We start from the raw sequence: 12,742 nt of genomic DNA, 5'->3' as shown, positions 1-12,742 counted from the left end.
AGTGGCAAAGGCAGGAAACTTGATGTCTGACAGACACGATCACCCAGGCAAGTTAATTAACCTCTGTGAGATGGTAGTTTTCTCACCAAAAAAAAAAAAAAAAGACAAGGATAATGGTAGTACCTATCTCATTAGGTTGTTGTAAAGGATTAAATAACATAATTTACATGAGACAGTTAAAACACTTGGCATCCCCTGAATAGCCATTTTTGATTGATTATTGTCATTTTTTTTCTTAAGAGTAAACCATCTGGACTGTATAAAATGGATTGGAGAGGAGAGAGTCTGATCAGGATCATCAGTTAGAGGCAGTTAAAATAATGACAATCCAGTGTCCCCAAGAAGGGACAATTCCAAGAGATATTATGAGGGAAAGATCCACAGAAGTTGTGAATCTGGAATATACAGGAGAGAAGAGTTCAAGATGACACCGCAGTTTAGATGAAGATGGTGTGTTTGAGGTGGCATCCAAGTACCATCCAGTAGACAAAGAAAATCTAAGGCAGCTTTCTTCCCAAAACTCCACATCAGCTGTTTAAGGTATTTGTGTTTATCCCCCCAAAAGGAAAATATCAGGCAGATTGTCACTAGTTTTTTGGCATACTCTACAGGCCTCCTGTGTCTTGAGTACCCTTAGGGCAATGCTCATGTTCCTTATATATTATACATGAAACTCAACTTGCTTTGAAAAAAGCAGCTTTGTCACTGATGAGAATGATTGAACACACTGTTTCCCTTTTGTGTCTGCATTTTGGTAACACACTGAACAATGGCAGCATACATTTTAGTTGGAAAAATATTGACCAAGTGTTTGAAAAAACCTGATTATTAAGTCTAACAAGACGGCTAAGGCTATATTTTTTTTATGTTGCCTTTCATTTGTCTTTGAAACTTGAATATGCCTAGACTTGACAAAGAAACAGATTCTGGACTGTATCTATTTAAGATTGTCGAAGATAAGGCTTGACAGAACAGCTTATCTGCTCACTGGTGGCAGAAATGCAGTGAATTGTTCAGAGAACTGCCAAGCCATTAGGATACCTTGATAGCGAATGACATAGTGCTATGACTTGCTCAGAAAGAGATGCTTTTTAAGCTATTAGAAGTTAATGTCCACTATCAGTTAGCAACTGGGTGAGAGTTCATTTATCTGAATTAATTTGCACTGATGGATATAGTGAAAAGAAAGGAGCCTCGAAAGTCACAGTGTAAAGGAGAAGTTAGAGAAATGTTTTGTTTGTTAAATATTCTGATATTTGAGTTAATTTAAGATAATTAAGACCCAATTTCTAATAAACAATGAAATCTCCCCTCCCTCCCCCTCCTCCAGCAAAGCAGGGCTATAGACATCAGCCAGTATTTACTAAACATTTCCTCTGTGCCAGGCACTTTGCCAGGGACAGGAGACAATGTTGAGGAAAAAAGAAAAGGCCTAGAGCCTTCAAAATGTGATTGCAGATGGTTGTTTAGGTTGAAATATTGTCATTGAATTGCCAAGGGTCAGTCTTTCCTTATTTATTCTACAACATCATGCAACTCCCAGCGAAGGACACCAAACTCATGGGAGTGCCTATGTGAACCTGCGCTGTGCTTGGAAAGACAGAGAAAGACCTGGAACTTGAAGGTCATCTACCAATTCATCTGAGTTGCAGATGTGTTCCCTGCTGCCGTTCCTACAGGCTGTCTTTTCTGCTTCTTTTAAAGTTCAGGCGTCACTTTGAATAGTGGGGAGAAGGAGCATATGGCTGCAATATTCAGGCATAGAATAGGCTTGCAATTCACCCCACTTTTTCTGTCGTAATTGGATTTAGAAAGCAGGTGGCTGACACTTAATTACAGAAGGAAAGTCTTTTTTTTTTTTTTTTGCGGTACGCGGGCCTCTCACTGTTGTGGCCTCTCCTGTTGCGGAACACAGGCTCCGGACGCGCAGACTCAGTGGCCATGGCTCACGGGCCCAGCTGCTCCGTGGCATGTGGGATCTTCCCGGACTGGGGCACAAACCTGTGTCCCCTGCATCGGCAGGTGGACTCTCAACCACTGCGCCACCAGGGAAGCTCGAAAATGTCAATTTTTATACTTGATGTGTGCACATCACATGCTTAACCCAGATAGTTTAATGATCAGACATGGAAGAAAGGAAATGTATAACCTTTATAAAGATAAGGTCTTTATATTTAGATTTAGAATTTTCATTCCTAGGTTTAATTGTCTAGAAAACCCACATTATCTAAGAACTTTCTGATGATGGGATAGATAAGACCTAAAACCTTTAAGTTTGGGGGGAAATTAGCAGTTTTGATATAATTTTAGTTGTCATGAGAGTGTGAGCAGTTTGTAAAAAAATACAATAAATCTTAATCTTACAATAATGTGCATTCAGTAAAGACTGCTAATTTAAAATGTGTTTTGGTTCTCTTAAAAAAGTTTTTTTCAAAAAACACACTTGTTTACATTTTAACTATTTTACCTTTTCTAATCTTTTTTTGAGACATGAAGGTTTTACCTATAATTTTTATAGTTGTTGCAGAGAAAACAATTTAAGTATTTTAAAGATAAATTTTAATTGAAAGTCATTTATATACTTTTAAAACTCTTGAATGAAACTGGTATTCAGTATTTTATGATGATATTTAATAAGTTTTAAAACATACTTAAAAGGTTCTGTGAAAGTAATGTAAATAAATGTTAAAATTTACTTTTTATTTCCTGGATGTATTGCTATTTCTGTAGTCATTTGACTCCATGATTAATAGAAGAATTGGGGAGAATATTACAAATGTGACTTCAAGGGTAGTTTATTTCAAGTAGGTATTTAAAAAACAATGAACTTAGTAACTATGTGTACCCTTTGCTAGAGAACTTCAAGTTAAATCAGCTGAAAATTCAGCAGGGAAAAATGAACTGGGTTATCCACATCTCAAAGGTACAAAGAAATAGAACATTCCTCTCCTATGTACTGTCTCTGAGCTGGGAGTCAAGGAGATTATTTTACTTATGGTTTAATTTAAAGGGGCTTATTTACAACATATATTTATATGACAGTTTGTTATGCTTTATTTATCTGCAGGACTCAATTACTGGAATTGTCAACTCTACCAATTTATGTGCACGTTTCTCTTCCACTATGAGCAGACCAGTTGTATTGCACATTTGTCTGGCTTTCTGTAGCCTTCTACTTCTCAGCTTTGCCACACAATGTCTGGCCTTCCCCAACGTGGAAAGAAGGGAGATAGCACCCGTTCATGAAGAAAAAGGGCAGTCTGAGAGGCTGAACACAGATGACCTAGAAAATAACTCCATTACTTCAAAGTACACTCTGGTCTCTGAAGAACCAATGATAGTGTTAGCAGGACCATCAACAATGTCATTAAATAAAGTATTCCCTAGTAACAAAGAAACCCCTCCTATAGGCGCTGGGTTCACGCAGCCTGACAGCCCTGGCATTTACACTGCTACTGAGCCAGTGATCTCAGCAGGGGAAGAAGTGTTTGGTTCCAGCCAGCCAGAGAGAATGTCTCCTGAAAGCCGACTTTCCAAGGCCATGTTAACCAACCCTATCACTCCAACTGCTTCTCTGAATATTGATGAGAAGGAGGAATCCTCCCGTAGTACCATCATTCAGCCCATTGTGGAAGGGACCACCGAAGCAACACAAGGTTTTCTGCACTACGTGGATGATCAATTGTTTGCAACTGAAAATCAGGCAGGAGTTAGTCTGGGACATTCACCTTTATCCTATGTGAGTGCTAAAGAGATGCTAACCACCCGTCCAAGGACTGAGAAATTTGAAGCAAACCCAGAGCATAAGACAACTTCTTTTCCTGGTGCTGAGCCCACAGCAGGTGCTGAGCCTTCCCAGATGACAGCTGATAATACCCAGGCTACTGCCACCAAGCACTGGCTCGCAACCTCCGAGTCCACCCTGAGTGTTGAGCCAGAAACTGACAGCTTGCTGGGAGCCCCAGAAGTCACAGTGAGTGTCAGCATAGCTGTTCCAGCTGTCTCCGTCGTAAGTGTTGAGTGGGATGACACCAAATTAGAGAGTGTAAGCCAGATAAAGACCCCAAAGCTTGGAGACAATACAGAGACTCAGGTGAGAATGGAAACGTCTCAGACAACCCAAGCAACCAGTAATGGTATGGAAGGCATGGAAGGGGGCGAAACTTTGACAGAGGCTGCAGATGTGACTCTGAGGCTGCCTGAAGGGGAAGCACACAGGGGAACAGCCCTGCTAATAGCACGTGGGGATGAGAGATCATCTGCCTTCACCGATCAAAGTTCCTTTACTCCCACAAGTCCAGTGGAAGGTATGAAAGTCTCTGTGGAAAACCTGGTGCAAAATACTGCAGACTTCATGGAATCCACCAAGGAGAACAATGCCATGCTGTTCTTAGAGACCACTGTTTCCATCTCAGAATATGAGTCTGAGGCATATCAGCCATTGGGAAATACATTTAAAGGTAAAAGAAAGAAAAAAAAAGAAAAATAAGCTTTGTTTAACTTGGAATGTTTCTGTTTGGTTTTATTGTTTTTTTTTATTTTTTATTTTTATTTTTTTTGCGACACGTGGGCCTCTCACTGTTGTGGCCTCTCCTGTTGTGGAGCACAGGTTCCAGACGCGCAGGCTCAGCGGCCATGGCTCACAGGCCCAGCCATTCCGTGGCATGTGGGATCCTCCCAAACCGGGGCACGAACCCGTGTCCCCTGCATTGGCAGGCAGACTCCCAACCACTGCGCCACCAGGGAAGCCCTGGTTTTATTATTTTTTAATTGACATGTAGCTGACACATAACGTTGTAATGTTTTAGAAGTTTTATGTTTTTTTTTTAAAGTGACAATTTAGAAGTAAGTTATCTAAGTTTTAATGAAAAGCAAAAGTAAATAAATAAAAAATGCATTTTTCATAAAAATTACATCCAAATATAACCCCTGCATATAGACCTGTGGTATTCAAATGGGAATAATTTGCATCATGCCTTCTGCACCAATCATTCAGCAATGTTTGGAGACATTTTTTCCAGTTTTATTGAAATGTAATTGACATATGGCACTGTGTAAGTTTAAGTTGTGTGGCATAATGATTTGACCTATATACATCATGAAATGATTATCACAATAAATTTAGTGAACTTCCATCAACTCATATAGATACAAAATTAAAGAAATAGAAAAACATTTTTTTTCTTGTAATGAGAACTCTTAGGATTTACTCTCTTAACTTTCATATATAACATATGGCAGTGTTAATTATATTTATCATATTGTACATCACTAGTACTTATTTATCTTACACCTGGAGGTTTGTACCTTTTGACTGCCTTCATCCAGTTTCCCCTCCCCCTATCCCCTGCCTCTAGTAACCACAAATCTGATCTCTTTTTCTATGACTGTGTTTGTTTTTGAAATATAATTGGCCTAAAACACTGTGTTAGTTCCTAGTTAGTTAGTTGCACAACATAGTGATTCGGTATTTCTGTACATTACAAAACGATCACCATGATAAGTCCAGTTACCAGCTGTCACCATACAAAGATGTTACATGTTTATTGACTGTATTCCCCACACTGTACATTTCATACCTGTGACTCATTTATTTTACACCTGGAAGTTTGTACCGCTTAATCTCCATTACTTATTTCTTGAGACATTTTTGGTCATCACAGTAGAGAGCATCTAGGGGGTAGAGGCCAAGATGCTGCTAAATATCGTACAGTGCACAGCAACCAAGATATATCTGAGCCAAAATATATATATATATGTGTGTATATATATATATCTGAGAAACCCTGATATAGATTAACATTTTTTAAATCTTTTATTATGAAAATGTGTATATTTACAGGAAAATGTGAAAAAATTAGCTATATGTTTAAATGATATAATCAACAATGTTGGATACTTATTTATACATTGTTGTAAAAAGTACTCACATTCCTGATATTTCTTACCAAAAAGCCTTAGGTAAATATTTATCTCATAGTATTAACCATATGAGTTCTTTGACTTTGTTTTCCTAAAAAGAAATTCTTTTAGAAATAAGGGGGAAAAAATACCAGTACAGATAAATCCTCTCTGCTGGCTTGATTCTGCACTTTCTGCTTCCTCGTGGCTTCTACATCTGTGAATGCTATGAGCTGACAATCCTTGCATTTGTTGCTGATGGACGATGTTTTTCCTTTATTGTGTGTAGTTGGTCAGGTAACAGAATGGGGAGGGAAAGACTTAGTGTAATGTGCATATGCTCATTCCAATTTGGAGTATGTACAGCTGTTACTCCAGCTAATGGAAAATATCAAATTAGTAATATGTTTTATAAAGTGTTATGGAGATTGAATTAAAACGATAAAAGATTTAATTTTACATGTCGAATTCATTTTTTAAAGACTGTAAGACTTAGTATACTGGAAGTTTTCATAGAAGCTTCCAGAAAATGTTTTGTTAGTTGGTTTTTAAATTCTATTAAGAGAGTTGGGTCCACATGACCATGAAGATATTAAATATGACCAAACAAGAAGTTTATTTCAGTTCTCCATTACACTTTAAGATATTCCTGGAGCATTAAATCATGTAGTTCCAGATTATTCACTGTACAGTTGAATCCATGATTCTTATGTACGAGACTTGCATTAGCTTCCATTAATACAGCCTAAAAAAGTAAAATGAATTTGGTAATTGATTGTTTTTTTTGATCATTGAATATGCTCCTTACTTAGTCATAATTGCCTCACTTAACTATAGTCTTTTAACAGGCAGCTTCTTTTAATTCCCAGCACATAGCACAATGTATGGCACATAGTAGGTGCTAAGTAAATATCTGTTCATTGAATGACTAAATGAAGATAGAGAACCATTCAGACTAGAATTATCTAATCCGACTGCCTGCATTGTCCAAATTAATCAAAAAGCTTCTAAATATTCTTGGTAGAGAGAGGAACGGTCAAATAATTCCCTTCAACTTTACTTTTTTTGTTGTTTTGTAGAGTTAAAAATAATGTGAAAAATTGAGATTATTGACAGCAGTAGTAAGAGAATAGCCAAAAAGCTTTTCTACCCATTTTCTGGTGATTACAAGTATTTCTGAGAAGTAAACCACTCAATCCCACACAATCTAGTTTTAAGAAAGGTCACTTTTGCAAAACAGGTTTGGATTTCCTCCTTGAGTCTCCTTCTCAAGATCATTAAGTGACCTCAAAGCCCCTGCCCAGGACAAATGCTGATCCTAGTGACCTCAAGGAGGGAGGGATATGGGACAACTACAGTCTGTGGAGCCCCCAGGAGGGCAATAACTTTCACCTTTTCTCCACCCAGAGAGTGACATTGTCAAAAGAGTGCTTCAGAAATATCCTGGATTGTGTCTTATCCCAGGAGCTTCTGAAGGAGCTGGAGAAACTGAAGAGTCATTAGTTTCTGAACGAAGCCAGTGGCACCTGGTTGCATTGTCAGAGGGACTTTGGAACTGTTCTGCCCATTAAGACATTTTAATCAATCGAGAAGGTTTAGTCACACTGATGTGGTCAGCTGGTTTCACAACTGAGCTTGATTAAAATTTTTCCAATCTGTTGGCCTCAGTTTCTCCATCTGGAAACGGGGAAGACAAAATTAAATCTAAGGGCCTTCCTTATTTGTCTAAGAGGGGTGTCTAAGGTCTCGGCTCACCCTCTGCAGGGCTGATAACTGTGACTGATGAACTGTCATGACCAACCCATTGCATTATCCTACCACGTTCTTGAAGTCAACTTTCAGCAAACCTACTGGCTGTGTTCAGATTTGTTGACTCCTGCAGGTTAGGCTCTAGAGAAATTTTATACAGGAATTCTGTAAATGTGATGGGGGTGCAGGTTGTGTGTTTTACTCATCATTGGAAAAAAAAGAGGGAATAGGGGTGGGTATGTGTGAAGAGCTGATGATGGAAATTCAGCCAAGGAACTGGGGGTGGCTTCCAATACTTGGAAGATGGACTTTTATCCCTGGGTGTCCTGAATTTTAACTCTTAATTTTTACTCCATTATAATGCCTTAAATTTCAAAAAAAAAAAGAAAAGAAGTAAACACCTCAAATGCCAATCATTTTAGGGCCCAGGGACTACTTAAGACATTCTCTTCTTCAGGGGATGCAATAATTTCTTGGCATTTTTGGGTATTATGAACAGATGAGGATCCTGAGATTATAGTCAGTTCTCTGATTCAGCTGGTTCTTCAGCTGTTTCACTTGAAGATCAGGTTTTAAAAGCAATCTATAATAATTATATATTTTTTCTCTACAGGAATTGGGAAGAATGAGCGATGTGGAGAAATTCTGAATGTTATTTTAAAAATTCCCATTACTATTTCTAGCTCTCACTCTTCTTTCTGTAACAGCAGTCACTTATTCAAAGTATTATACCATGCCCATTTTTGAAAAAATTTATTTTATTTATTTATTTATTTTTGGCTGCATTGGGTCTTTGTTGCTGCGCACAGGCTTTCTCTAGTTGCGGTGAGTGGGGGCTACTCTTCGTTGCGGTGCGTGGGCTTCTCATTGCAGTGGCTTCTCTTGTTGTGGAGCACGGGCTCTAGATGTGCAGCCTTCAGTAGTTGTGGCTCACAGGCTCAGTAGTTGTGGCTCGTGGGCTCTAGAGCGCAGGCTAAGTAGTTGTGGTGCACGGGCTTAGTTGCTCTGCGACATGTGGGATCTTCCCGGACCAGGGCTCGAACCAGGCTCAAACCCATTTCGCCTGCATTGGCAGGAGGGTTCTTAACCACTGTCCCACCAGGGAAGGCCATACCATGCCCTTTTGATATTTCTTGCTGTTTCATGAAACTATGAGCATAGAGTGAACATCTATTTTGACATATTTTTTTCTCAAAAGTGTTCACTATGCTTTCAAAAATGAGGGCAACATGGAGAATGCATACTGCTTAAAATGATAAAACTATATATTATCTTTTTATGGCAAACATAGCATTGTCTTAGGTGCTAAAGATACAAAAAGGGCAATGAATCCTATCTCTTAAGAGATGTGTGATCTTATTTCAGAAAAAAACTTAAACAATGGCACAAAGAGCAAATATGAATATGAAGCACAAGTAAGGTTGTCTTATAACCAGGTATATCAATCCATCAAATGTAAAAATACCCAGTTCAAAGAAAAAATAGTCCAAACTGTTTGGAGACCAAGAAATGGAACTGCTTGTACCAAAAAACGTCAAAACACTATTTTAAAGCAAATAAATTGTTTCTGAGAAAAAATATTTTTAGTAATAGGAAGAACAATGAAGTCATTAATAAAAACTTTGAGAAAACCTTTTCACCTATTTCTAGAATGTTATTTCTCATTGCATAATTTACCGGACTTGGTAATGTGCTAAGTATCTAGGATTAGTATTTAAAAAAAGAGAGTTAAGAGTCTTCTAGAAATTAAGTTTTCACAGTGGCTCAGTATTTGAAATTTCCAGCATAGCCCCTCCCTAGGAGGGGGGCAAATATTAACCCTTATAAATAGTCTTTAATAATGTATTTGAGTGGATTATAATGTTGTAAAGAAAGTGGACCTCTGATAGATTCATCATACACCACAGGTCTGTTTCATTCTGTTTTATGATTTAAAAGCAAGTGCAGATCTTCTACAGAGGCTACTCCAAGTTGTTCCTTAGACAATGGCAGGATTTCCTTTCTCATGGCTGAATAATATTCCTCTGTGTGTGTATGTGTGTATGTCTGTGTGTCTGTGTGTTTATCCATTCATCTGTTGATGGGATCAGCACAGTTAGCACAGTGGTTAAGAGCCCTAACTATGTAACCTTAGTCAGGTTCCTTAGCCTTTCTACACCTAAGTTGTTTGTAAAATGAGGTAATAATAGCTGATATTTATTGAATACTTATGAAGCACTGGGCATGTACTATTTTACATGTGTTATCTAATTTAATCTTTGTAAAAATGCTATGAGATAGATACTCTTATTATTTCCATTTTACCACTGAGGAAGCTCAAGGCCCAGAGAAATAAAGTAATTCGTTCAAGGTCATGCAGATAGTAGGTGGCTGAGTCCGAATTGAGACGCAGGCAAATTGGGTCTAGAGCCTGTGTTCTTGGCCACTATGATATATGGCTTCCATAGAATATTAGTACCTACCTCCCCTTAGTACATATGGGAGGATAAAATAAGATAATGCCCGAGAAGCAAGAAGAGCTACAATCCTGCAGCCTGTGGAACAAAAACCACATTCACAGAAAGATAGACAAGATGAAAAGGCAGAGGGCTATGTACCAGATGAAGGAACAAGATAAAACCCCAGAAAAACAACTAAATGAAGTGGAGATAGGCAACCTTCCAGTAAAAGAATTCAGAATAATGATAGTGAAGATGATCCAGGACCTCGGAAAAAGAATAGAGGCAAAGATCGAGAGGATGCAAGAACTGTTTAACAAAGACCTAGAAGAATTAAAGAACAAACAAACAGAGATGAACAATACAATAACTGAAATGAAAACTACACTAGAAGGAATCAATAGCAGAATAACTGAGGCAGAAGAATGGATAAGTGACCTGGAAGACAGAATGGTGGAATTCACTGCTGCAGAATAGAATAAAGAAAAAAGAATGAAAAGAAATGAAGACAGCCTAAGAGACCTCTGGGACAACATTAAACACAACAGCATTCGCATTATAGGGGTCCCAGAAGGAGAAGAGAGAGAGAAAGGACCAGAGAAAATATTTGAAGAGATTATAGTCAAAAACTTCTCTAACATGGGAATGGAAATAGCCACCCAAGTCCAGGAAGTGCAGCGAGTCCCATACAAGATAAACCCAAGGAGAAACACGCCGAGACACATAGTAATCAAATTGGCAAAAATTAAAGACAAAAAGAAATTATTGAAAGCAGCAAGGGAAAAATGACAAATAACATACAAGGGAACTCCCATAAGGTTAACAGCTGATTTCTCAGCAGAAACTCTACAAGCCAGAAGGGAGTGGCATGATATACTTAAAACAATGAAAGGGTAGAATCTACAACCAAGATTACTCTACCCGGCAAGGATCTCATTCAGATTCAATGGAGAAATCAAAAGCTTTACAGACAAGCAAAAGCTAAGAGAATTCAGCACCACCAAACCAGCTCTACCACAAATGCTAAAGGAACTTCTCTAAGTGGGAAACACAAGAGGAGAAAAGGATCTACACAAACAAACCCAAAATAATTAAGAAAATGGTCATAGGAACATACATATTGATAATTACCTTAAACTTGAATGGATTAAATGCTCCAACCAAAAGACACAGGCTTGCTGAATGGATACAAAAACAAGACCCAACTATATGCTGTCTACAAGAGACCCACTTCAGACCTAGGGACACATACAGACAGAAAGTGAGGGGATGGAAAAAGATATTCCATGACAATGGAAATCAAAAGAAAGCTGGAGTAGCAATACTTATATCAGATAAAATAGACTTTAAAATAAAGAATGTTACAAGAGACAAAGAAGGACAATACATAATGATCAAGGGATCAATCCAAGAAGAAGATATAACAATTATAAATATATATACACCCAACATAGGAGCACCTCAATACATAAGGCAACTGCTAACAGCTATAAAAGAGGAAATCGATAGTAACACAATAATAGTGGGGGACTTTAACACCTCACTTACACCAATGGACAGATCATCCAAAATGAAAATAAATAAGGAAACACAAGCTTTAAATGATACATTAAACAAGATGGACTTAATTGATATTTATAGGACATTCCATCCAAAAACAGCAGATTACACTTTCTTCTCAAGTGCACATGGAACATTCTCCAGGATAGATCACATCTTGGATCACAAATCAAGCCTCAGTAAATTTAAGAAAATTGAAATCATATCAAGCATCTTTTCTGACCACAACGCTATGAGATTAGAAATGAGTTACAGGGAAGAATACGTAAAAAACACAAACACATGGAGGCTAAACAATATTTTACTAAATAACCAAGAGATCACTGAAGAAATCAAAGAGGAAATCAAAAAATACCTAGAGACAAATGACAATGAATACACGATGATCCAAAACCTATGGGATGCAGCAAAAGCAGTTCTAAGAGGGAAGTTTATAGCTATACAAGCCTACCTCAAGAAATAAGAAAAATCTCAAACAATCTAACCTTACACCTAAAGGAACTAGAGAAAGAAGAACAAACAAAACCCAAAGTTAGCAGAAGGAAAGAAATAAAGATCAGAGCAGAAATAAATGAAAAAAAAAAGATAATGCCCATCATTCACTTAGCAGTGTGTGTATGGCACATAATAACTCAGTAAACATTAGTTATTGTAATTAGTATTCCTTTAATTCAAAATGTCAACTTCCTGTTCCCCTTCAGGAAAGCAAACGTGAAAATTAATATATACAAGTGCTTCTGAGAATTTTTTTAAAATTTATTTTTATTTATTTATTTATTTTTGGCTGCACTGGGTCTTTGTTGCTGTGCACAGGCTTTCTCTAGTTGTGGTGAGAGGGGGCTACTCTTCGTTGTGGTGCATGGGCTTCTCATTGCGATGGCTTCTCCTGTTGTGGAGCACGGGCTCTAGGTGCGTGGGCTTTAGTAGTTGTGGCATGCAGGCTCATTAGTTGTGGCTCACGGGCTCTAGAGCACAGGCTCAGTAGCTGTGGCTCATGGGCTTAGTTGCTCCGCAGCATGTGGGATCTTCCCGGACCAGGACTCGAATCCATGTCCCCTGCATTGGCAGGTGGATTCTTAACCACTGTGCCACCA

At 38.1% G+C, this 12,742-nt stretch overlaps 1 protein-coding gene across 1 annotated transcript in view; it reads left to right on the top strand.

The window, feature by feature from the left end:
- Positions 1-3,067: 3,067 nt before the first annotated feature.
- ARMH4 (armadillo like helical domain containing 4) overlaps positions 3,068-12,742 on the top strand; it is a gene marked incomplete at its 3' end in the record, with an annotated part of 121,177 nt that continues 111,502 nt past the window's right edge. The window contains exon 1 of the mRNA XM_079701239.1: positions 3,068-4,460. Coding sequence (XP_079557365.1) covers positions 3,125-4,460 — 1,336 coding nt within the window. The 5' untranslated portion in view covers positions 3,068-3,124. The remainder of the gene's footprint in view (positions 4,461-12,742) is intronic.

Source organism: Hyperoodon ampullatus (assembly GCF_949752795.1).
Source record: "Hyperoodon ampullatus genome assembly, chromosome: 3".
NCBI lineage: Eukaryota > Metazoa > Chordata > Mammalia > Artiodactyla > Ziphiidae > Hyperoodon > Hyperoodon ampullatus.
The sequence above is the reverse complement of the archived record's forward strand: the minus strand, read 5'-3'. Positions and strand labels throughout refer to the sequence as shown.